The sequence below is a fragment of the Lactuca serriola genome, chromosome 5 (assembly GCF_051521515.1).
Source record: "Lactuca serriola cultivar US96UC23 chromosome 5, Lser_US96UC23_V15, whole genome shotgun sequence".
NCBI lineage: Eukaryota > Viridiplantae > Streptophyta > Magnoliopsida > Asterales > Asteraceae > Lactuca > Lactuca serriola.
Genome location: NC_136412.1, coordinates 247,916,797 through 247,941,008, shown reverse-complemented (window position 1 = coordinate 247,941,008; position 24,212 = coordinate 247,916,797). Strand labels below are relative to the sequence as shown.

General features: G+C 36.5%; 2 protein-coding genes across 2 annotated transcripts; both read right to left on the bottom strand.

Annotated features, from left to right (window-relative positions):
- Positions 1 to 19,660: 19,660 nt before the first annotated feature.
- LOC145053948 (2-oxoglutarate-dependent dioxygenase 19-like) lies at positions 19,661 to 22,224 on the bottom strand. The gene is made up of 4 exons (XM_079002073.1): positions 21,840 to 22,224; positions 21,505 to 21,740; positions 20,241 to 20,571; positions 19,661 to 19,987 (listed from the first exon to the last, which is right to left on the bottom strand). Exons 1-4 carry the CDS (start codon positions 22,086 to 22,088, stop codon positions 19,742 to 19,744), a joined length of 1,062 nt encoding a protein of 353 aa, XP_078858199.1. The 5' UTR covers positions 22,089 to 22,224; the 3' UTR covers positions 19,661 to 19,741.
- Positions 22,225 to 22,300: 76 nt separating this feature from the next.
- Positions 22,301 to 23,849, bottom strand: LOC145053949 (uncharacterized). The gene has a single exon (XM_079002074.1). The coding sequence runs from the start codon at positions 23,627 to 23,629 to the stop codon at positions 22,568 to 22,570; it is 1,062 nt and encodes a 353-aa protein (XP_078858200.1). The 5' UTR covers positions 23,630 to 23,849; the 3' UTR covers positions 22,301 to 22,567.
- Positions 23,850 to 24,212: the final 363 nt, after the last annotated feature.

Genomic DNA, 24,212 nt, shown 5'->3' with positions numbered 1-24,212 from the left:
AATGTTTGAAGGTGCTCATATGTGACGAGGAAGGTCGTTCAACTAATAAAACAAAAAAATGTTGTTTATAAATAGGTCCTTTAACGACTATATACATTTACCGATTTTAGTGTATTTCTAAACATTTCAATAATATCAATAACCCTGCTTTTTTATAATTATTCTGCAATATCTATATAAATTTGTATTTTATTTATGCATTCCCCGCATTAATGCAGGTCATAATCTAGTTTTATTACTGAAATTCAAGATGACTATAAAGGCTTACAAGAACCCTTTATAGGGGTGATGCTAAATTTGGTAGGTACGGTCAAATTTGGAAAACTGAATTGACAATTAATTCTAAAAATTAACCTTTTAAATAAGAAAGGGAATTTTGGAAAATTAAAGAAAACAGATATTTTGTCATTAAAACAAAATAAAATAAAAATGAAAATTATTCGAAAATTAAGGAAAATTGATATTATATCATTAAAACAGAATAAAATAAAAATAACAATTATTTGAAAATTAAGGAAACAAATATTTTGTCATGAAAACAGAATATATCACGTTTTAAGATTGCCTTTTTTGACCCCGTTTGTCTTTCTCCCACTAAACGCTTCAGCCAGATCATCTACGTGCTCTGCATCATTCCCCCTCAATTGAGAGGAACCCACGCTCGAGTTCTTGGGATAGACAGGTTCTCTTGTGGGTAATACTAGTAAATATTAGAGACATTGAAAGTTTTAGATATGGACATTGAAGTTTGAATATCGACAACGTAGGCGTTATCATTAATCTTCTATAAAACTTTGTAAGGACCATACTTTCGTTGGCCCAACTTACTATAAGTGCCCACCGGGAAGCGCTCTTTTCGAAGGTATACCATCACCTCATATCCCCACCTCAAATAACTTGGGACGCCTATGTTTCTCAGCAACTACTTTGTACTTAACATTAGATTGAGAAATATTCTCTCTCACCTCTTCATGAGTCTTCTACATGTCTTATATAATTTTATTAGCTTTATTGTCATTTTCCCTGGCAGCTCACCCAAATCCATCAACTGTTGTGGGGGTGTTTTGTAGACTGCAGCAAATGGTGACAACCCAGTCGAACTAAGAATAGCATTGTTGTAAGAACATACGGCTTGTGCTAAGGCTGCATCCCACATCTTAATTTAGTTTTTGCCCACATAAACATCGAATCATGTTGCCCAAAGTATGGTTGACAACTTCTATCTGCCCATCACAATGTGGGTGCGCAATACTATAAAATTTACTTTTGTTCTGAAACGTCGCCATAATGTTAGCCAAAAGTGTGCCAAATATTTACTGTCCCGGTCAGAGGTTATGGATTTAGGCACCTCGTGTAGACGGAAAACCTCCTGAAAGAAGAGTTTGGCCACATGGACAACATCATATGTCTTCTTAGAGGGTATGAAATGGGCCATCTTTGAGAATCGGTCTACAACCATGAAAACTGAATCTACCCCTCTTTGGGTTCGAAGAAGGCCTAAAATATAGGCCTGTGTTTTGAGCATTTCCTTTTCTTTCTTGGCAGGCCATAGACCGTTGGAAAAATCTTCCCATATCTCGTTTTGATTGTGGCAAAAAAATTATCTCTCTTCCACTGGAATAATTGTCTTATCTCTTCCAATATGTCCTACTGCATGTAAGTCTTTGATTACTTTGTCTCTAAGGGAAGTTCTAGGAAGAGACAAATGATTCCATTTGAATAAATATATCCTTCTAGAATAAGAAGGTCGCCCCTGTGTTGCTTTGTGTCGATTTCCTCCCATATCGCTTTAAAATTGTCATCAGTTTCATAAAAATCATTTAATGTTTCAAACCTAACCACTTTGTTGCCGATGGTGACAAGAAGGGTTGTTCTTCTACTAAGCGTGTCTGCTACTCTGTTGGAAGCTTCAGATTTTTGCTTGATGACGTAATTAAATTTTTTCCAGAAATCTTGCCCACCTTGCATGGACCTTGTCCAAGTGATATTGGGTATGGAAGTATTTGAGAGCTTGATGATCTGAATAAACCACAAACTGTCATTGGATCAAGTAGTGTTCCCAACGCCGCATGGCTTGAACTATAACATACAATTCTTGTTCATAGGTGGTCCATTTCTGACGTGCTTCATGGAGTTTCTTGTTATGGTAGGCAACAAGTTTGCCTTAGTGGGATAACACTGCTCTAATACCTATTCTACAAGCATCCCATTCAAGTTCAAGAACTTTCTCAAAGTCAGGCAATGAGAACTTCTCCTTGATGAGCTTGAAACTTCTTTCTGCTTCATCCACCCACATAAATTGTCCGTTCCTTATACAGTTTGTGATTAGGGCCACAATACCACTAAATTTCCTGACTCCTGTAAAAGGTGGCCAAACCATTAAAATTGTGGACCTTTGTGATGGTCTTTGGGGAGGGCCAATCATGAATAGCTTTGACTTTATCATCATCCACATGAATGCCTTCAGAAATTTCAATATAGCCAAGAAAAATAAGTCAATCAGTTAAAAACATACACTTTTTCAAGTTGGCATACAAATCATTATCTTGTAAGGTGTTGAATATGGCGCGCAGATGCTCCATGTGTTCCTTCTCCTTATGTCATCAAAATAGACAATAATCAATTTTCCCATGAAGGGTCACAATACCTGAGTCATCAGTCACACGACAGTGAACAGAGCATTTGACAAGTTGAGAGGCATTACCAACCATTCATACAAACCATCTTTAGTTTTGAAGACTGTCTTCCATTCATCCCCAAGCCTGATCCGAATTTGGTGATACCTACTTCTCAAGTCTATTTTGGAGAATATCCTAGCACCTGTTGGTCTAGAAGATCATCTAGATGGGGTATGGGAAAATGATACATGACAGTAATTTTATTGATTACACGGCTATCCATACACAATCTCTAACTTCCATCCTTCTTTGGGGTTAGGATGGCAGTTACTGCACAAGGACTGATGCTTTCTTAGATATGCCCCTTGCTCAAGAGCTCCTTTACCTCCTCTTATGAAATGTCAGATTCTTTAGGGATCATCCAATAGTAGGGTAGGTTTGGAAGACTGGCACAAGGTACTAAATCGATTTGGTGTTGGATGTTTCGTAGTGGTGGTAACCTATTAGGGCTATCTTCTATAAGAAGTATGGAAAACGTCATTGTGACACCCTAAAATTTAATGATTTTAAAAGCTATGGTTGTTATAAATTTCATGAAATTTAATCATGAATCACAAAATATGGTTTAACAAAAACCTTTGTTATATAAACAAATTCAAAACATTTAAGGAGACAATTTTACATATCAACAACTATAGTAAAAGTTATTAAATGTTATGTCTCACTTCGATGAGTTACAAAGTCACTTATAGTTCTTGCTCTTGAAACTGAGACACGTGGATATTTAGGGGCCATTTGATAGTTGTTAACTAAGTTACAACTAAATAGGTTAGAAGTTGAATCAGTTAGAGGTTTGGACCGGGTAAGAAGTAAAACATAACACCAAACATGTGGACCAAGGACTGAATCCAAGGGAGGGGCTGATTAGAAGCAAAATGAAGAACAAACTGGTTCACGAGAGTAAACAATGGGGACCAAATTAGAAAAAAAAGGGGGGGATCTAGTCTTTGATTTATAATGAGTCCAAGGGTGCAGAACAGAAACAAACATGTTACCTCAAGAATGATGACCAAATACTAGCTTCAGTGTAACATTTCAAATTCTAGAATAAATTTTTTTTCATTTTAAAAAAAAAATAGAATACACAACTGTTTTTATAAAGTTAAATTAAAGTCAAACCATGTTTATAAACCATAATTCAAAATCATATTTATAAGGATAACAATGTGGAATCTCAAATCATAAATTCGTTGATGTGTATGTGTGTGTACAATCTCTCCTTCACAATCCGATGAGTACCTAAAAACATTTGAATCCACAATTCTAATACAAAACTTAGTAGGTTCCCCAAAATACCCCATATAACAATACACATACAATGCAAGCATACATGAGCCTACAATCTGACTGGACTACCTCACAAGGCATACAATAAACATGGACCCATCTTTTTAGCCTACAACATATGGTTGGACCACTCCCTTGGGCCTATAGTCTGACTGGACCGCCGCGTAAGGCCTACAGTACACCTGGACCGCCCGGGTATCTTGGCCTACATCACGAAGCAAGACTCATTGAAGAAGAGTTGGGTTGCTTAGAGCTTGCGTATCCTAGCTTATTTTTCCTTGATATATCTTCTATAGGTAAAAAGTATCAAACTTGATGATTCGTTTGTTAGATCTTTCTTGTGAGTGGGTTTTTGTTCTTTTTGGTCCCATGAGTTGATATTTGAGAGTATATGATACTCCAGAAGCTTTGGGTTTCTTATTTTGATGTTTTAAAGTTCCTTTGTTCATAAAGTTTGTATCTTGATGGTTGTAGACCAACCATGCATAGGTTGTTGATCTCTTGGTCAAGCTAGTAGACTTTGATTTGGGTTTTGGTTTTCTTGGAGCCATGCAAAGGCATCAAGTTGATGACTTTTTTTTATTAAGATACCAATAGAAATATATATGCACCTTGGGTGTAAGGTCTTAAAGTATTAAGCACTTTTAAGAAACTCATTGGTCATTTTGTTATGTTAAGAAGCTTAGGTTTGGTGTTGGGATCTTTTAAGTCATGATAGGCCATAAAGTCAGGAACTTTATGAATCTTGACATTCATTAGGCTTGAACTTGAGGATTTGGTCTTTTTTTCTTAAAGGAATAAGACCTAAAAATAGAGTTAAGGTTTGAGCACCATACATCGGGTGTATTGAGGTGGTACACAGGGAATACACACCGAGGTGCCTTAATGAGCCTTTTTGGGCATTAGAAATTTTGGGGTTTTGGGTCAGATGTGGGAAGGGTAAAATAGTCTTTTACCCATTGATATGATAGAGTATAGTTTGGAGTATGGAAATTTCCTTAATTATTGATTAGGGATAATTTGGATATGTTCAGTGTGAAGAGCCCGGAAGCAACACCGAGTGTGATTTTGTTATCTTCAGATTGAGGTGAGTTTCCTTCTTCATACACATGGGTTGAAAGGACCAATACCGGCCCACTAGGTTATGTTTGTAAGATGATAATTGTCTTCGTGATAATTTCTTGTTATGCGTCTATATGCTTGTTGTCTCTATGAATCTTACTGTTGTGATTATATGCTAGCTGTAGGGGTGAAATAGACTCGATACCGGTTGGAAAAGACCGAAGGGGTTGAAACATACCAAGTACCGGTAGAAAGAGAGTGAATGGGTTGAAATATACCTATTACCGATTGACAGAGACCGAAGGGGTTGATATAGACCCAGTACCGGCTGAAAGAGTCCGAAGAGGCGAAATAGACCTAGTTATGTTTTAACTGTTATGTATGAATGGAATGAGATATTTTAGGGAAGCTTACTAAGCTTTGTGCATATTTTCCGCATTATGTGATTTTGGGATTTTGTACTCTGATGTTATTTTACTATGATATACTTTTGGTTGTTTTGACATGTTTATTGGATGTTTTGAAATGATTTAAAAATAAATTTTTTGTCTGAAATTTTAGGATGTTACGCATTGGTATCAGAGCCTTGGTTTGAGGGATTTGGGAATACTCTTGGGTGTGTCTGAACTCAAACCGAGGATTTTGTATATTTTTCGTAAAAATAAACTTTTTATTAAGAGATTTTAATAAAAAGGAGTGCAATGTGTGCAATCAATCGAGCTCAAGTAAGTATCTCCCAAAATACCCATACATGTTTTATGTTTGATGTTCGATATGAGTATATGAGAATTGCATGCTAGATTAGGCTAAGGATCTACTCAGAATTCCATAATAGGCTACTAGGATAGATGCCTTTATATTTCTATTGATTGAGCCTTTGGAACTGCATGTTAGTATGGATTCAGATGTTGGATAGAATGGCCTGATTAGGTTATGCTCTGGCTTGGACAACTCGATGCTCGAATGCTGCTTGCTTTGTGCTTTCAGAGACCTCCATTAATATTAGCTAACTATTAAGAAAATACGTTAGGTTACATGTTGCAGGTATTAGATAATTTTAGAAGGTTAGGTTTAAATTTATTGTGCAACTCTTGTTTAGGTCCAATCGTTGTACTGTGAGACCTTGTAGTCGAAGAATTTTATATTGTCTGTGGCATGTAATTGTATTCGTAAGGTAGTTAGAAGGTATTAGAGGGAGTCTCTTCTATAGCTGATGATGGAGAGGGGTGTGACGAGAACCCTAGGAAAGCCTAGGAGGAATGTTTCAATGTGCTGGGTGTGAGCATTTTCAGAAGAGAAATCCTAGAAGGAGAATCTAGGAAGGTTAGCAGTGTGTCCTCGATTGAGGGCGAGTGTTCGTGATTGGATCAGACGGATTTGGACATGAGTAGTTACTTAGAGGACCCAATATGGTTTTTGGGGAAAATCTGGATAGATGTGGAAGGTAGTATTGGGCCCGTACTACCGAAAGCATAGGATTTGTACTCGACTCGAGGACAATTTGGGGGATTCTAAGGAATTGGTTAAGGGAAGATGGCATGGTTCGGCACCATGATTCATTGTAGTGTGTTTTTGTCTTTATCAGTTTATCAGTTATGTTTGTTCATGCTAACGATGGTCTGGTGATTGTTTGGGCTTTAGTGGCCTTGTTAGTTTGGGTTTGAATGATGTAGACCTAGGTGAGTTAGTTAATTATGAGGTCTTGAGGGCCTTTCTCCTGGAAGTGCCAGTTGAGTCATGGGACTCAAGAAGGAAGCGATTATGATGATCTGTTTGATTAATGTAGCCATGGGATAAGTGATTGGCAGACAGATTGGGATGCGACTATCATTGATAGGGGTTATATACTGCAAGCTTTCTGCATTCAAAGGAAAGAGAGAGTAGACATGTGATTTTAAGAGTTGGGATGTAGTCCTGACATGAGTCTAGTAGATTGTGGTTTTCTTTGTCGACAGGTATGTAAGTGTAGGAATGCACAAAAGGATTTTTGTGGTATGGTTGCCTTGAGATAAGATTAGGGGTCTGATTTCTTTGAATTTAGTTAGGTCAGGCACTAGTTCATTGTTTCAGGTGATCAAAGGATGTGAATCGGGAGCGGCGTCTTTTTTTGTCTCTGATGTATCCTAACTAAGAGAATGATGCTTCTTATATTTATGAGTAATTCTTGTGAATAATGCTTTGTTGGGGAATTATTGGCGAGGGGTGTGGCAGTCCATTTGTTTCTATATAAAGAATCAGAGCTATGAATAGACCGTCATAATTGTTACATGGGCATCTGCAAGGGATTCTTGATGTTGTAGGCGGTTATGATTGGATGGTTTCTGAGGTCTCCATTTGAGATTCGAGATATCTTTGAGTCGTTTGGTCTTCATCTAGAGGAGCATATTGTGTTGTGTTATAAATTATGAGAGTCATGTAGGGTATGTATTTGGATGAGTTGGTTTGAGTATTTATTTGTTGCAACATCAGTTGGTGGTAGTTCAAACCCTAAGTGGGGGAGCACTAAGTATTCTACTTGGAGGATCATCGATCTATTAGAGTACCTGGTTTCAAAAGGATGGGTCATAGGGATCTATGGTATGTAGATAAGAGGCTTTGGTTCAGGATTTGGTCAAGACATGGATGCATAGCAAGTTGCCATCAGATGTGTGTGTCCAGGAATGAAAGAGTCGTCTTCACGACAAGAAGTTGTGGATAATGAGCTCATTGTAGACAGTGGATTCCTTTTGGGAACTCCAATGATTATGTCATGAGGCATTTCGGTCACTCAGGTTGAGTATCGGTTGTTGAGGGATTTGTCAACTCGTTGCATAAATTGCTATCTATAATCTAGGTTGGGCAGTTATTGATCGGTAAATCAATTTTAGAGTTTCGTATGTTTAGTTTTGCATGGTTTTTTTAGTGGTGTATTGGGTCATTGCATTAATTGTCAATGCATTCTCGATCGTTGGTCATTTTGGTCATTGTCAATAGCAGAGGTTCTTCGAAAGTTTCGAGTTATATCAGTTGGAGTTCAATGGATGCGTCAACCTATCGTCAATTTATGTATGTTTTATATTTTTGGTTTCTGATTATGTTACCCTTAATTGTTGGTTGGGGAATTATTGTTCACAGCAAGCTCGAGTTTGGCAGATGTCTTTGGTTAGTTGAAGTTCGGATGTTGGAGCAGCATTGTATAGTTTTCCAGGTGTGAATTTGATATACATAGAATCTAATTTTGGCATGTTGTGTCGGTAGGATTTGTAGTGGGATTGATTCAACTAAAGTTTTGACATCATTTCCAGATCACCTTGGATGTCTTCTCGAGCTTGTTACATATTGGTGGAATCTGTTCAGTTTCAATCAAGGTGTGGGATCTGGTTTTGGTCGTTCATGAGGATGTTTCTGATAATGGATGAGGATCGTCATTTCATTAGATCTATTGGCACTTCACCCTTTGGGTAAGGTTGCGAGGATGAAGGAATGCAGTAGATCTAGGGATGGTTGTGTTCCCCATTGAGCATGTATATCGTGGTATTTCATCTAATATGGTTATGAGGAGGTGTTTATGGACTGAGTAAGATAGCATGAGAACATTTGGTCCAAATTCATTGGTATGGTTCTAAATTGGTTAGTAGTCATTGAGCTGGAGCAAGAGTACAACCGCTTATCTCTTTTGTTGGTTGTGCACGACCATGTTTTCGTCTGATTTTGCGTTGGTAGAAGCCTGTGTTATGCAAGGAATTATGTGTTATAGAAGGGTTTGGTTAGTAGTATGTTTAGATAGTGATTGAGAGGGGTGTTGATTGGGTTCCTACAAGTTGGTGGGTTGATGGTTAAGTACCTTTAGGCCCCTGTAGTGCTGGTCGTGATTCTTCAGGTCAATGGTGGAATGATGACAAGATCGGCTTAGTACCGTGAGCTTATCATTCTAGTGGTTAGATGGTGTCATGATGTGTCATGAACTAGGAGTCGCATGACTCACATTAGTGGGACCCAATAGTCATTTCATTGAGACTTATGGGTCTCAAATTATTAGCTTTATTGTCATGGTTGGGTGTTAGTGTATTTATTTTAGAGTTGGGAGACTAAATGACCAACTGGTTTGGATCATGTGTGCAACAAGATTAGCTGGGAATATTAGTGGTGCATTGGAAGTCTCTTGCTACATGGTTGTATTATAAAACCCATTTATTGGCGGGCTGTTTATTAGGAATTTGGATACCAATGTTGGGTATTGGTTCTAAACTTCGGGTCATGAAGTTCGAGTTAAAAGGCCCAAATAATTTATCAGGTGGATGTAGACCTGAGTTGATGTGGAATTTGGATGCAACATGAGATTATTGGATTAACCATCATTATGCTCGTGGGGGCAGTGGATTGGTGATGTGATAATTTCATTATATTTACTTCTTTTTATAGTTTATTTTAGCATATTTTATTCATAATTTAGTTAATTTCCATGCATATTTTCCTTTTATTTATTTTATGACCATTACGGGTACTTTCTAGTTTCGTGAGCATAATTGCAGCTTTAAAGGAGACTAGAGGTGCAAGATCTTCAGGAGGCAATTGGATTTATAGAACAATAAAGATTGTTAGGCTTAATACTCAGTGGAGGTGATACATAAAATGGGCTTTAGATGGATGGAGCATTGAAGAAGATTATCTCTTAATTAAACGAAGATTGAAGAATTTTTCAAGCGTGCGAGAATTAATGATCGGGCGATTTCTAGAGCTTTGGAGGATTTGGAAAAAGAAAATTGGGCTCAAATTGAAGAAAAACTAGCTAAAAGCTGATCGGACAAAAACTAGGCTAGTGGATTAAGTAGTGCAGGCACCAAAAATGAAAAACGCCCACGTGAGTTCCTGTAAGGGCAAATTCGTGATTTTATTTTTGGCTTCTATTTGAGGAAGTTTGGTGGGATTATTTTGGGAGACTTGCACATCCGATTTTGGAGCACTATCTCTAGAGTTTTTGAAACTTTGAAGGCCAAGAACACTTGAAGAACATCATCTTTTCATCTCTAAATCTTGCTTCATGTTTGGTACATTTTACTTTAGCTTTAGCTTCTTGAGTTTAGCCATGCTAGGCTAAAAAAACTTGGTTAACTTTGGTGAAATCCTTTGAATGTTGAAGACTCCATGAACTTGTTCTTGAATCTTTCTGGGAAAGTTTTGTGTTTTAACATCTTATCACTACATGTATGTTTTTATTCCTGAGTTTAAATGTGTTTGTGGTGATTAGTTGGCTGATTTTTTGATTAAGTAAAGGATCCTCAAATTAGCAAACAACAAATGATTTTTGTGTTAGTTTTGCTTCACACAATCATAAAAACACTTTCTCCAACATGGTAGTGAAAGCATTTGACTTCTCTTGGATTTGGTGACTTTTTGGTTCTTAATGCTAGTTGACTTTCACTAATTACATGCTTAATGGAAATTATGACTTTCACTAAGGAAATTCTTATGAGTTTCTCTAACCATTTTAACAACTAAGAAAATTCTGGGTAATCTCAAGCTTCTTGGATTACTATAGCCAAATTGCAGGTTTGTAACAAGTATTGCACCATTGGATTCTAATGATATGTTCACCAAATGTTCAAGTGAGGAAACCTTAAGTCAACCATCTTTCTCTTATTGATTTTACATCAAACCCTTATTTTATTAATTGTCTATTTAAATATTAGTTTATTTCAAGTATTTCAAAAGACCAAAACCCCCATTTTTACTTTTATTGTCATTTTACAAGTATTTTTACAAAGAGATTTTCATAGAGTTAAACCAATCTTCGTGGATTCGACTCATTTACCACTATACACTATTTTAGTGTAAAATATTTAGGTTTATTAATTTTTTGGCCTCGACAACCACCATGATGACTTGTCAGGAATTCAACTGTATATTTAAGGTTTTGGGGACAATTTTTGGATTTTGGGTTTGTTAAAATTCATGATCGCTATATTCTAAGTATTCCTTCTGCATGGTTGAGTGGTGTTCCTAGTGAGGAATTAGAGGCGGGTACATCAAATGAATGAACAACAGTCTTAAGGAATAATTTTTAGGGTTTTAAATTGATGGGTTTCAACCTTTAAGAAGTTTCCAGCTTTGAGTGGTTGACATTGTGATTTGAGGTCTTCCAGTTAGGAAGAGTAAGGTAATTGTTTCAGTTCTCAAACAGAGCAATTGGGTTTCTTTCATTGACTGAGGGTAGAGTGTTAAGGTTCATTCTTTTAGAGGAATGAGTGTTTTATGCTACAATGGGGTTTGGACGACAGGATTGGAGGACGTTCATCTATTTGGGATGAATCTTCAGTCTTAAACATAATTTAGGAAGTGCGGGCAAGATCGATTAGGATGGCAGAAGATGTAGTAAGGAATGATTTTGATGAGGAAAATCTAATTTAAGTGGGGGAGAGTTGTAACACCCTGTTTTAAGTCGTTTCTTAATTCGGGGTCGTGACCCACAGATCAGTTGTTATAAGGCTTCGAGCTCGGGGAAAGAGAGGTTTATACCTATTTGGATGTGGGTAATATAGATTTGGTGATCAAAAAGTTCGACCGGTTTGTGATTTGGAGCACAAGGGTATATTGGTAAAGTAATGTTTCAAACCTTCTATTCAATTTAAGGATTTCAGTTCCATGTGTTTTAAGTCAAAAGTAAATAGATACGGCTGTAGATCTACTCAACACCTTTATGTGGATATAAGGATCGTCGAAAACGGAGTTGAAACGAAAAAGTTATGCCCGTTTGAAGTTATGAGGATTTTGGGCTAAGTCGGGAATGTTGGGCGTACAAGGAATGTACGTTGGGCGTTCATGGTTAGTTGATCGCGAAGGTTCCTTCAGGAACGCTGGGCGTTCCATATGAACGTTGGGCGTTTGCGACCTATACTTAAACCCTAATGTTGGGTCTTGGACCCTATTTAAGGCCTTAACTTATTTCCAAACCTCCTTACCTTCACCCTCCACCCTCTTAAGCTGTTTCCTTGAAACCCTAGCCTCACATGGAAGATTATTGAGCTTTTGAGTGATTTTGGCGGGTTTTTGGTGCATTTGGAAGAAAAATAACTCATTGGAGAAGAGTTGGATTGCTTAGATGTAACATCCCAAAAATTTAGATAAAATTTTCATTTTTAAATTCATTCCAATCATATGGTAATCATGTCAAAATAGTCGAGAGTATATCATAGTAAAATATTATCAGAGTACAAAATCCCAAAATCACACGATGCGGAAAAACATAGGTGGATGCAGTGCGATTAGGCCAGGTCCTTACCCTTCAAGCTGGAAGTACCTGAAACATAAACTGAAAACCCACTACTACAAAAATACCCTTTTATGACACGAATTGTGTGTCATAAAATGCACAGATGACATGCAAATGCGTGTCAAGGAAGGCCCTGTCATAAAGAAAGACGACATGCTTTTGCGCGTCATAAATTTACGACCTACATTTGCGAAACATGTTTACAACATGCAATGTGTGTCAAGGAAGGTCTTGTCATAAAGAAATACGACACGTATTTGTGTGTCGTAACCTTACGACGCGTATTTATGACTCACATTACATATCATTAAAGCCCCTTTCATAAATGAATATGACACACATTTGTGTGTCATAAACTTCAACAGCCATTTACAATACGCATTTACTACACACATTTAAGAATAATAAGAAAACAATTCATTTCATACGATAAATGTATTAACATTTAAACTGAATCACATTCAATAATCTCATTATACAAAAATATAATGTATACAAATAATATCTCTAAACTTGACCTGAAAGTATAATCAATAACTAATGGAACATTAGAAGGTATTAAGATACATGAATCAACTTTCACCAAATTAAGAAGCACCATCATATCATCCTCAAACATGATCTATGTGAAAACATGACCAGAATTGTCAACCATATTGAAAAAAACCCACAAATTATGAGAAAAAAATGACCAAAAAACTTATACTAACCAAGTGTTGTCTTCTGTATTGATGTTAAACCACTTGATCATACCAATTGATTTAAAAACACACATAAATCTTTAAAAAACACATTTTACAGACAATGAGGGTATACCCTTCTTTTTAGGCCAATTAATTAGATTTATATATCATATGGCCCAATTGAAAATGAAAATCATGTTTGGCCTCATTTATGTTTTTGTACTTCATAATGATTATGTTTTTGTACTTCAGAATGAGTACATGATATGAATCTTGAGAATAGTAACATTAATTCACTTCATTTCTTAAGAGTATAGAAGTAAACTCCTCTCATACTTAAGAATAATGTTTGGCCTCATTTATGTTTTTGTACTTCATAAGAGTAAGTTCTTAATGTGAAAAGTGAAACTTACACAATTAAGATCACAATATGAAAAAAAGTAGAGGGTAAGTAAAATGGTTAATCTAAAAAAAAGTGAAGAAAATTTTCAACACATTTATCTCCCCTTAGTATTTTTCATAGTATTGTTATCTTTTTTTCCACTTAGATTTCATAAGAATTATGACTTTTTTTTCAATTTTCTTATATATAAAAACACAAAAGATAATAACATTATATGCATTTCTATAAAAGGCACTTAGTAATCTATTTACCTATCTTACAAAATGCCACTAAAAATATTGAACTGTCAATTAACTTTTACTTTATGGACTCTAAATCCAAGGTTTTTCCACCACAAAAATGAAAATTCAACAAAGGAAAAAGTACTACAATTTTGTAACATTTCATCTAGCCTCTGTACATTCGTTTTCAGAAATAATCTGATAACCAAATTCCACATTCCATAACAAAGCAATAACCATATTATCTTCTCAGTAGTTTAGAGTTTAAAGTTCTAGATAAACAAAAGTCCTAGGTTACTTTGTATCCCTCATTTGGAAAAGGAAAACCAAGAAGAGAAGAATCAGATATAAGGTAATTCAACTTTTGACTTACTAATAAAAGGCTAGGAACCAAGAAGAAAACAAAGAGGACCACTTGAGGGCTGAACGGCTTCTAGCTGAGGCAATAAGCTGTAACAATGTGACTGTGAATAAGTAAAAGAAGACAAATCTCAAATTTTTGTTATAATTTTGGCAAACTAAAATCAATCATAAATCGATGTTTCTAGTTTATATTTTTTCTGGATCTATCTTTTTAGAATTGGTCTTGTTTTTTTTATATTGTTTTTTAATTTAATCTCAAACAAAAGGTGCCCGAACCCATAAACAAAGGGTGTCCATATCAAAACTATTATATATATATATATATATATATATATATATATATATATATATATATATATATTTCCAGAGTAAAGAGTATCGATTGACACCCTTTGAATGCATATGTCGCCCTTGGTTACAACATTTTATAAGTTTGCTGCAAAAAATTTCATTATTTAAATGAAATTGGTTTATTACCTTGCAGGCAGTGTATACACTACATTGTATCTTTATGGGCTTTCAAGTGTAACATCAATATCACCTGTTTCTATAATGACTTTCCTGAGAGCATGTAAAACAACTTTGGGGATTGAAGTTAAACAAATTATGATTTTCAATATATAAATAAGCTTAAGGGGATTAAAGTTAAACACATTATGAGAGCATCTAAAAAGTCACCTCTTTGACAGTTTTGCCCTACTGTTATAAACAAGCAAGGATCGACTTCATTCCACAAGGACCTGTTTTTTCTTCCTTTTTCATTCTCCCACAAAATCTTCCACCAATATGAGAGCATCTAAAAAGTCACCTCTTTGACAGTTTTTGTCTTCAATCTTGTACAAATCCAATCAAAATCAACATTATATTGAAAATAATAACCAATTTCTCTATCGATCAAGAAAAACATGTGATTTTTCTCTTGAAATATGTGCATACCCAAATCACAATAAAGATTAAAATGAAAATCCATGTTTGGAGAGAGAGAAAGGGAAATCTTCAAGTAAAAGAAGTGTATTACTATGTAAAAAGGCAATCTTCAAGTAAATATCATATTATTACCATGATATTGTCACGATGACATAGACATTAAATGAAAAGAGGAAAAATAACAGAGACACCAACCATCTTCTTCATTAAGGGACCTCTTTTCGTCAGACATAAGATTTCCCACATGGTCCTTAGAACCACAGTCATTGCACAATCAAAGTATGAACGGGTGGGTAAATAAGAGTGCAGAATCATCATGCCTACAGATTGAGAAAAAAGAGTTTGTTGTAATCCAGGAAGGATTTGTGGCTGTAAGGAAGTCTTACAATAAGGAGGAGAGAACAGTGGAGAGAGAGTGGATTCTGGAAGCTTAATCACTTTCAACCTACACATAAAAAACCTGCGATTATTTCATGGATTATTTATCTTCTTTAAAGGATGATAGAGATAGGAAGAAGATACATGTATGGGAACGAAATGGATGAGGAGAGAGAAGCGGTGGTGGGTCATGGATTGTCATCTTCAAATTGTGAAATGGTTCCCTATGTTGTTTCATTAGACGTAACAGTGTTGATGTCGATGTTATCATATGCACTCCAAAATCTTGGAGCTGATGGGGTTCGATGTTGGTGGTGGTGACTTAGGGCTTGCAAAGAGAAATGAGAGAGAGAGAGTGAAGAGGTAGAGGAAGACATGATGCTTCAAAAGGATTGCCTACCTCACAATTCTATTAGGTAGAGGATTTTAGAAGGAGTTTTTCGGGATTTCATTTCCCCCAAAGGCTGCTAAAGAAACGGAGAACACACCTTACTAAAAAATATAAAACGACATCTTTACACGACACGCTTTTTATGATAGGTTCCCTCCATGTTTTTTTTGTTGGACACTAATTTTAGGGCACGCAAAAATGCGTGTGCTCTATCCTTCAAATTTTAGAAAACTGGCATTATTTTTAAGTCACGCAGAAAATGTGCATCTTAAATCAATGTGTGTCATTGTTTGTGTGTCATTAAAGGGTTGTTTCTAGTAGTGACCGTAAGCACAAAGCTTAGTGAGTTCCCCTAAAATACCCCACACCATACATATAACAATCAAAAACATATTGGGTCTATTTCACCCCCTTCACTATTTTTCAACCGGTATTGGGTCTATTTCACCCCCTTTCGTATCTTTCAACCAGTATCGGGTCTATTTTACCCCCTTCGATATCTTTCAACTGGTATCGGGTCTATTTCACCCCTACCACTACACATATAATCACAACAATAAAAGTCACAGAGACATCAAGCAGGTATAGGCACAACAGGTAGTTGTCATGAAGATAATCATCATACTACAAACACAATCTAGTGGGTCATTCTTGGTGCCTACGACCCACAACTACAGTGAAGAAAACTGACCTCAGACTAAAGATATCAAATCACACTTAAGCTACTGACTCGCTAAATCCTCTCACTCTAAATCACAAGTAATAAAACCATAATTAAAAATTAGGTAAATAATCTAACCCGATAGTCTAAACCTTGAAAAGGCTGCTTAACCCTTGCCTTATTAGGCCTAACCTACCAAGGCCCAAATACCATTAGCCCCAAGCCCAGAAGATAGTCTATATCCAAAATGGGCCTAAGATCAAGAAGGCCATTATCGAAAAGCTTGTAGCCCAATAAAGGCCGAAGTCCCTAAGTCCAATGGCCTGAGGCTTAAAAATCCCAAATCCTTTTTGGTGAGTACGCTCAACGTACCACCAGTACGCCTGACGTACTCACAAACCATGCATCGTCAGGATATCAGGAGTGTACGCGCAACGTACATCTAGGTATGTCCGACGTACACTGCAGCTAGCCAAAATATCCTTTCAAGGTCTTAATCAGTTAAGACCAAACGTCCAATTTTAGATCTAAGCTTATTAGAGCGTATTAAGCCATAAAGTTGCAAACTTTATGCTTTTGCATGTCTTAAAAGGGTCAAATTTTGGACTTTGTCACACTAACTTCATGAAACAACCTTTAACCTTTGGATGGTTGAACTTAATCCATCAAGACACCATTTTTATGCTCAAGGGACATCAGAAGCACTAGGATCTAACATTATTTTCTTTTGGAGTAGCTTATACTCTCAAGAAGCACCTTAAGGACCAAAAAATGAAGAACATAAGCCCTAAACTAAAACTAACACATGGAGTCATCAAGGTGGGAGCTTTTTACCTCCAATAAGCGAGAAATGGTGAGAAACCTCTAAATCTACAAGCTCTTTCTTGTCCAATGCTTCTCCACAAATCTTTTTCTTCTTCACTAAGAACCATACACACAAAACACACACACAAGCTCAATATTTTGGGAAAATGGATTAGGGTTTCGATATATGGCTCAAAAGGAAAAGGAGGCTGATAAGGTGAAAGAGGTGAAGGAATTAATGTTTTTAAATAGGGTGCAAAACCTAAAAATTAGGGTTTACCCCTGGCTCACATACGCCATGAGTACACATGGGTACACTCATTTTACGTAGGGGACACCCCCTCATACAACCACTAGAGTATGCATGACGTACCATGTGTATGCCCATCGTACTCGAGCCCAAGGATCCAAATGCAGGAAATAGTGGCTAAGGGATTTACCTGACAAATCGGGTGTTACATTAGAGCTTGTGGATCCTAGATTAGTTTTTCTTGATCTATCTTTTGAAGGTAAAAAGTCTCAAACTTGATGGTTCATTTGTTAGATCTTGCTTGTGAGTGGGTTTTTGTGCTTTTTGGTCCCATGAGTTGATTCTTGAGAGTATATGATACTCCGTAAGTTTTGGGTTGCTTATTTTGATGTTTTAAAGGTCCCTTGTTCATAAAGTTTTTATCTTGATGGTTATGGACCAACCATGCATGGGTTGTTGATCTCTTGGCCAAGCTAGTAGACTCTATTTGGATTTTGGGTTTCTTGGAGCCATGCAAAGGCATCAAGTTGATGACTTTATTGATTAATACACCCATCTGAATTATATATGAGCCTTAGGTGTAAAGTCTTAAAGTATTAAGCACTTTTAAGCAAGTCCTTGGTCATTTTGTTATGTTAAGAAGCTTAGGTTTGGTGTTGGGCACTATTAAGTCATGCTAGGTCATAAATTCAGGAACTTTATGACTCTAGAAATTCATTACGCTTGAACTTGAGGATTTGGTATTTTGGTCTTAAAAGAATAAGTCCTAAAAATGTAGTTAAGGTTTAAGTACTGTACGCCGGGCGTATTGAGGTGGTACGTAGGGCATATGCACCGAGGTGCCTTAATGGGCCTTTTGGGGCCATGGAACTTTTGGGGTTTTGGGTCATGAGTTGTTGGGTCAGATGTGAGAAGGGTAAAATAGTCTTTTACCTATTGATATGATAGAGTATGAATTGGACTTTGGACTATGGAAATTTCCTTAATTATTGATTAGGTATAATTTGGATGTGTTCAGTGTGAAAGTCGGGAAGTAGCACCAAGTGTGATTTTTTATCTTCAGACTGAGGTGGGTTTCCTTCACTATACTTGTGGGTCGAAGGCACCAATGCCGACCCACTAGGTTATGTTTGTAGGATGATATTTGTTTTCGTGACAATTTCCTGTTATGCATGTATATGCTTATCTTTGTGACTCTTACTGTTATGATTATATGCTAGTTGTAGGGGGTAAAATAGACCCGATACTGGTTGAAAGAGACCGAAGGGATTAAAATATACCCAATACCGATTGAAAGAAATCGAAGGGGTTGAAATATACCAAGTACCGGTTGAAAGAGACCAAAGAGGGTCAAATAGACCCAGGACCAGTTGAAAGAGACCGAAGGGGTTGAAATATACCCAATATCGGTTGAAAGAGACCGAATGAGGCGAAATAGACCCAATTCTATTTTGCTGTTATGTATGTATGGTGTGAGGTATTTTGGGGAAACTCACTAAGTTTTGTGCTTACGGTTTTCAGTTTATGTTTCAGGTACTTCTAGCTCAAAAGGGAAGTGTCCGGCTTGATCGCACTGCAAACGCCCATGTGTTCCACATTATGTGATTTTGAGGTTTTGTACTCTGATGTTATTCCACTACGATACACTTTCGGTTGTTTTGACATGTTTGTTAGATGTTTTGAAATGAATTAAAAATAAATTTCATCTGAAATTTTGGAATGTTACAAAAAGGCAAGTATAGTTCCAACTATATAAAGAAGGAAACTATAGTGTCGACTATAAATAAAAGATGAGGCCAACTCACCATCAAAGAAGCAAAGGAAACACATGATGAGGCTTTAGGTACCTTATTTATCAAGTCATTACGCGCACATACACGGACGGATCTACTATGGTGTCAGTAGTGTCACCAGCAACACCTAGTTTCCGGAAGCAGTGTGAAAATTTCGAATGTGTTTTTCTTTATTCTACCATAAAAAATGTCACCGACAACACCTATTACATACCGACAATACCTTCTACGGAATCCTATGTTCAACCATGCGGGCATATATTATTACTCTTTTATATCACATGAAGTTAGAAATAATTTGCCATGCCTTTATTGTCGTTAGATGGTACCTATACTATACAAATTGCAAATGGAGATTTTGTTACAGTACGCCATATTGTTTAAAGATTATGTCTTGAAAATTTATGAAAATGCCAGTTGAGGGGTTGATGGCGTCATCTTGTATTTAGTTGAGGGTCCATCTAGCTAGTATTTAAAAACCTTGACCTAAGCATATATATACATAACTCATACACAAAAATCAACAATGCAATACTAGATGAACATTAATATGACACAAGATATCACACAAGATCGCATATACATTTTTCCTCATACCCGCACCCGGTCCAAACAAGTTTTTCCAACAATTTGGTTGCCTTGTTGCATTTCTAGATACTCCTTATATTTCATCGGAACAAACGATGCGGGACACCTTTCTTCATCCACCAACTCATAAGCCGGCCTCACCACCGTATCCAACGACGGCCCATTCGCTACAACTACCGATATCCTCGTGGCCACATTATTTACAATCGCACGATGCTCCACACTCTTGTACTTCCCATTACTAAAAATCTGCAAACAAAAAACACACATAAGAGACATGACATGATATGATAGGTTTTGTTGTGTGTGGCATACATTGGATCAACATGAAGATCAATTTCAATAGAAATTCTTTTTAGGCCCACCCAATAAGGTTAAGATATATACTAGCTCTCAGTCTCTCAGTTGCGCAAAAGATATGAATGCGCTTCCTAGTCCTTATCATCACAAATAACCCTAGAAAGTATGTTCAGTCGTTTGTACCAAAGACAATGTTATGTACCTCAAGGTGGTCGGCAGTATTGACAAGAAACGAGCCTGGAAAGGTGTCATTCACATTGACCCATTTGCCATTATGTTTGATTTGAAGCCCGCCTACACCATTGTTGATGAGGAGCGTCAAGAGGCCATGATCCGAATGAGGGGGCAACCCTATTGCAAGCTCAGGCTGTGGGCAAGGGGGGTAAAGATTTACAACAAATATTTGTAAACCGGATTCCAATTTCATAGTTTTTTCTATGCAAGATTGGTCGAGTCCTAAGCTCATTGATATCCCGTTAAGTAACCCTCTTACTACTTCTCTGGTTCTTTTGGAGTACTCCAACATAATCTCACTGCAACACATATTGACGCCTTTGATTTTCATTTTCAAACTTATAAACTCTGAAATTCAAACTTGATAAGGAATTTTTTAAGATCCAGAACTAACAACTTTTTTATGTTGGTATTTCATGATTTAATGATTTAAATCCATTGCATATGTCAATTACTTCTAGCGAACCTCAAGAATTCATATCATATTTAATATACCTGATCTCAAAAAGTAGGTGATGTTTCTTTTGAACTTTAAGTTATATAATAATGTTTCCTTTTTTACTTAATGAAAAGTCAGGGAAACGAGTCCCCACAAAATGCTACCCACATTTATATTTTTCTTTGAAGAAAGTGTCCACATATTTTTTTAAATAAGTTATCTTTTAAAACAATTTTAAACATCTCTTAAAAGAAAAGAAACATCACCTACTTTTTGAGGTCAGGTATATTAAACATCTAGTTGTACATCTATAATCAAGGAGAAAACAATTTTCTTTTCTTCAAGAATACAATTACAAAGAAAAAGGTATCAACCTTTAGACTCCAACCCACAACCAAAAATACTTGACATGTATCAATTGGTGGGGTCCCCCTTTTAGATTTTTGCAATTATATCATAGAACTTTTCCCTCAAAAGCAAAATGGTAATCAATTCGTATATTTTGTCCTCTTTACAAATTTTGTGGCTCCACTATTACCCAAAGTCAATTGGTTTCTAAAGCAGCCTAATACAAATCGCTTGAGTGTAGTTTATTGACCAAAAATAGATAACCAAACACACACAATCTTGATAAGAATTGGTTGGCAATGAAAGCAACCCTTTTGTTTTTTTCCCATTGTAAGGACCATATTTACTCGAAGAGGTTGTTCAATAAAAGCGTTTGACCTTATGTCAATTGTCCAAAATACCCTTTCAATAACCTTTGTACAAGAATATGAACACTGAAACTTACCTGAAACCTACAGGTTTGTTGGGAGAGTGAAATTCCGGGTGTACAATAACTTTCAGAAAATCCCTCCAGCAAAAAACCTTATCTTTCTTAGAATTAAAGCTTGTTCCATATCTAATTGGATCAAGAACATCCTTTTCTTCAAAATCTTTCTTCTCTTCATCTGTCAAATTGAAAAATTCATTTGATTTTTCAACAACCATGTTCATCAAATCTTCGGGAACCCCATGATTAATCACCTAAACAATTCAAAATCATTAAAAACAGATTAAAATTACTCTGCATGCAGCCATAGTTGAAGTGACCAAATTCACGATTTATAACAACTTAACAAGTACCTGAAAAAAGCCCCAATCTTTGCATGCGTCACCTAGCTCCTGGATAACTTGCAAACGTAAGGAAGGATCAGGGGACGTGAGTAGGGAAAAATCAATGGTGGGGATTGAATCTTGAGAGTTTGAAACAGGGGATTCATTAGGGTTTGTGGTGTAGGTGTAGATTGATGGGATTGTGTTGAGATCACGTGATTCTGATAATCTTTTAACAAAGTTCATCTTGAAATGAACAACACGAGTTATATAAAACATAAACTAGCATATTTATACACATATAAAGGCCATACATACGAAAATATCATGACGAAGGTTTGCCACATGTGATGATTATCTTCACATAAACCATATGTCATGTCTTGAGAAAGCACCAAGCTTTTATCTTGTCATCATCAGAGAGAAAAGCCAAAATTGAATCGAGAAACTGATAATTGTCATAGTATATGAAAGCAAGTAGAATCCAATAATTACTTGATAACAGCAAAACTGTGCATTTATGATTTTGTGTTTCTCGTTTCTTGAAAGAAATCAAGATTATACAACCATCCTTTTTGTAGGATTTTTAAATGAAAAAAAAAAAGTAAAAGAAAAGCGCCCATGAAGACTCTCATCCAGAAATCGATATCAGAAACTTGAAGAAATTAGGGTTCTTTGTCCTGCTGGTATGAGTTTAGGAATCCTGAAATCAGGGCTGATTTGAAGATCATTTGATCTTCCGTTTGATGAACTACCCTCTAATTTTCTTCCGTGGAGCGATTGTTTGCTGTTTGTTCGACTTTAATCAATCCGAATCCCAAATCACCATTGACGGATTGAATTTGAACTTCATGGCGATCGGAGTAATAATTATTACGTACATCAGAACTAATCCTACAGGCTGCATAATCATCCAAAGAAACTGACCTTCTCATGATCAAGAAATCACTAGTTCCACTTCCACCGATCATTTCTCCTTTTTCTTCTTCATCTACAACCCCGGTTCTCAATTCAGAACTCTCACGATCTACTTCACTTTGTCTTTCTTCTCCATTAACTTCTTCTGGAATCGAAATCGCCAATTGGGTTTCTTCGGTGCGACCCGAATCACCCAAGTTTTGGTCCGAAGAAGAATTTGGTGTGTTCTTCACAATTCCGGCTCGACACAAAGGGCAATTTGTGTGTGATCTGAGCCATGTATCAATACAAGATATGTGGAAAGCATGATTACATTTGGGTAATAATCTAAGCGTCTCATCTTCTTGAAATTCGCTCAAACAAACAGAGCAATTCGTATCTTCGATGAGGCCGTCGGTTTTACTGTATTTCACGACAGTAATAGCACTGATCACGGATGGTTGAAGACCAATAGTTCTGATGTACCATATAGGGTGATCAAGTACATCGTGATCAAGAAATTCACCATGGGTTTCTTGATTCTCCGGTGATGGCGGCGGCGAGCGGCGGCGTCTTGACCGATACCAGACGGTGTAGAATTTGTAGAGGGTGTAAAGAAGGAACAGAGAGAAGGTGACAACAAGAATTACAAGGGAGATCTTGAGGGGGAGACTAAGTGGTGAGTGGTGGTGTTTTGGGGGTGATGTACTGAGGATAAAACCGCCGGTGGGCAACGGCGGTGGCGATTGTGGTGGTGGAGATGAGTCACTGATGTTACACAAGTACGGACAGATGGAAGCGCATTTGGCTACACAACCGCCGGTAGGGTTTTGTAGTGAATCACAGTGGATTGAGCAGATTTCGGCTTCGGTGGCGTTGGCTGGTTCTTCCAGTATTTCCCGGTGGAAATTGTAAGCCGCCATGGGAGAAAGATCAAAATCGTGGTGGCGTTGCAGAATGAAGATGGGGAGAAGATGCTCATTCGGTTCGATAAATTTGCATGAGAAAATTGGTTGTGATTCTTCAGACTTTCAGGGATTGGATTTGATCTAAATCATTCTTTACAAACAATTTACGTGTAATATAGATTTGCCGATGGTTTCAAGATAAATTATTCGAAAGTCAACATTCAAAAACCTCACACATTTATGTTTGAATTAAAATAGATTTTGTATTAGCCAATATTAACAACTCCTACACCATTAATAAATATAAAATTTAATTCACAATAATTTATTCTCATGCCTTGGACAAAAGATTATATTAGTTTTCTGTATAGATTTACATTATATTCATATTTTTTTATGTATAATAAAAATTAATATTTTTTCAAGATTAATTAAAAAAATATATTTAAAGGGTAGGTGCTTGATTAACAACGGAAAACACATATGAAGTTAGTTGAACAAGATCCTTTTGACTTTTTCGTTTTAATAAAGTATTAAAAGCATATGATAAGGGATTTGACTAGGCAACGTGATGCAACCTATTTTATCTTACATATAA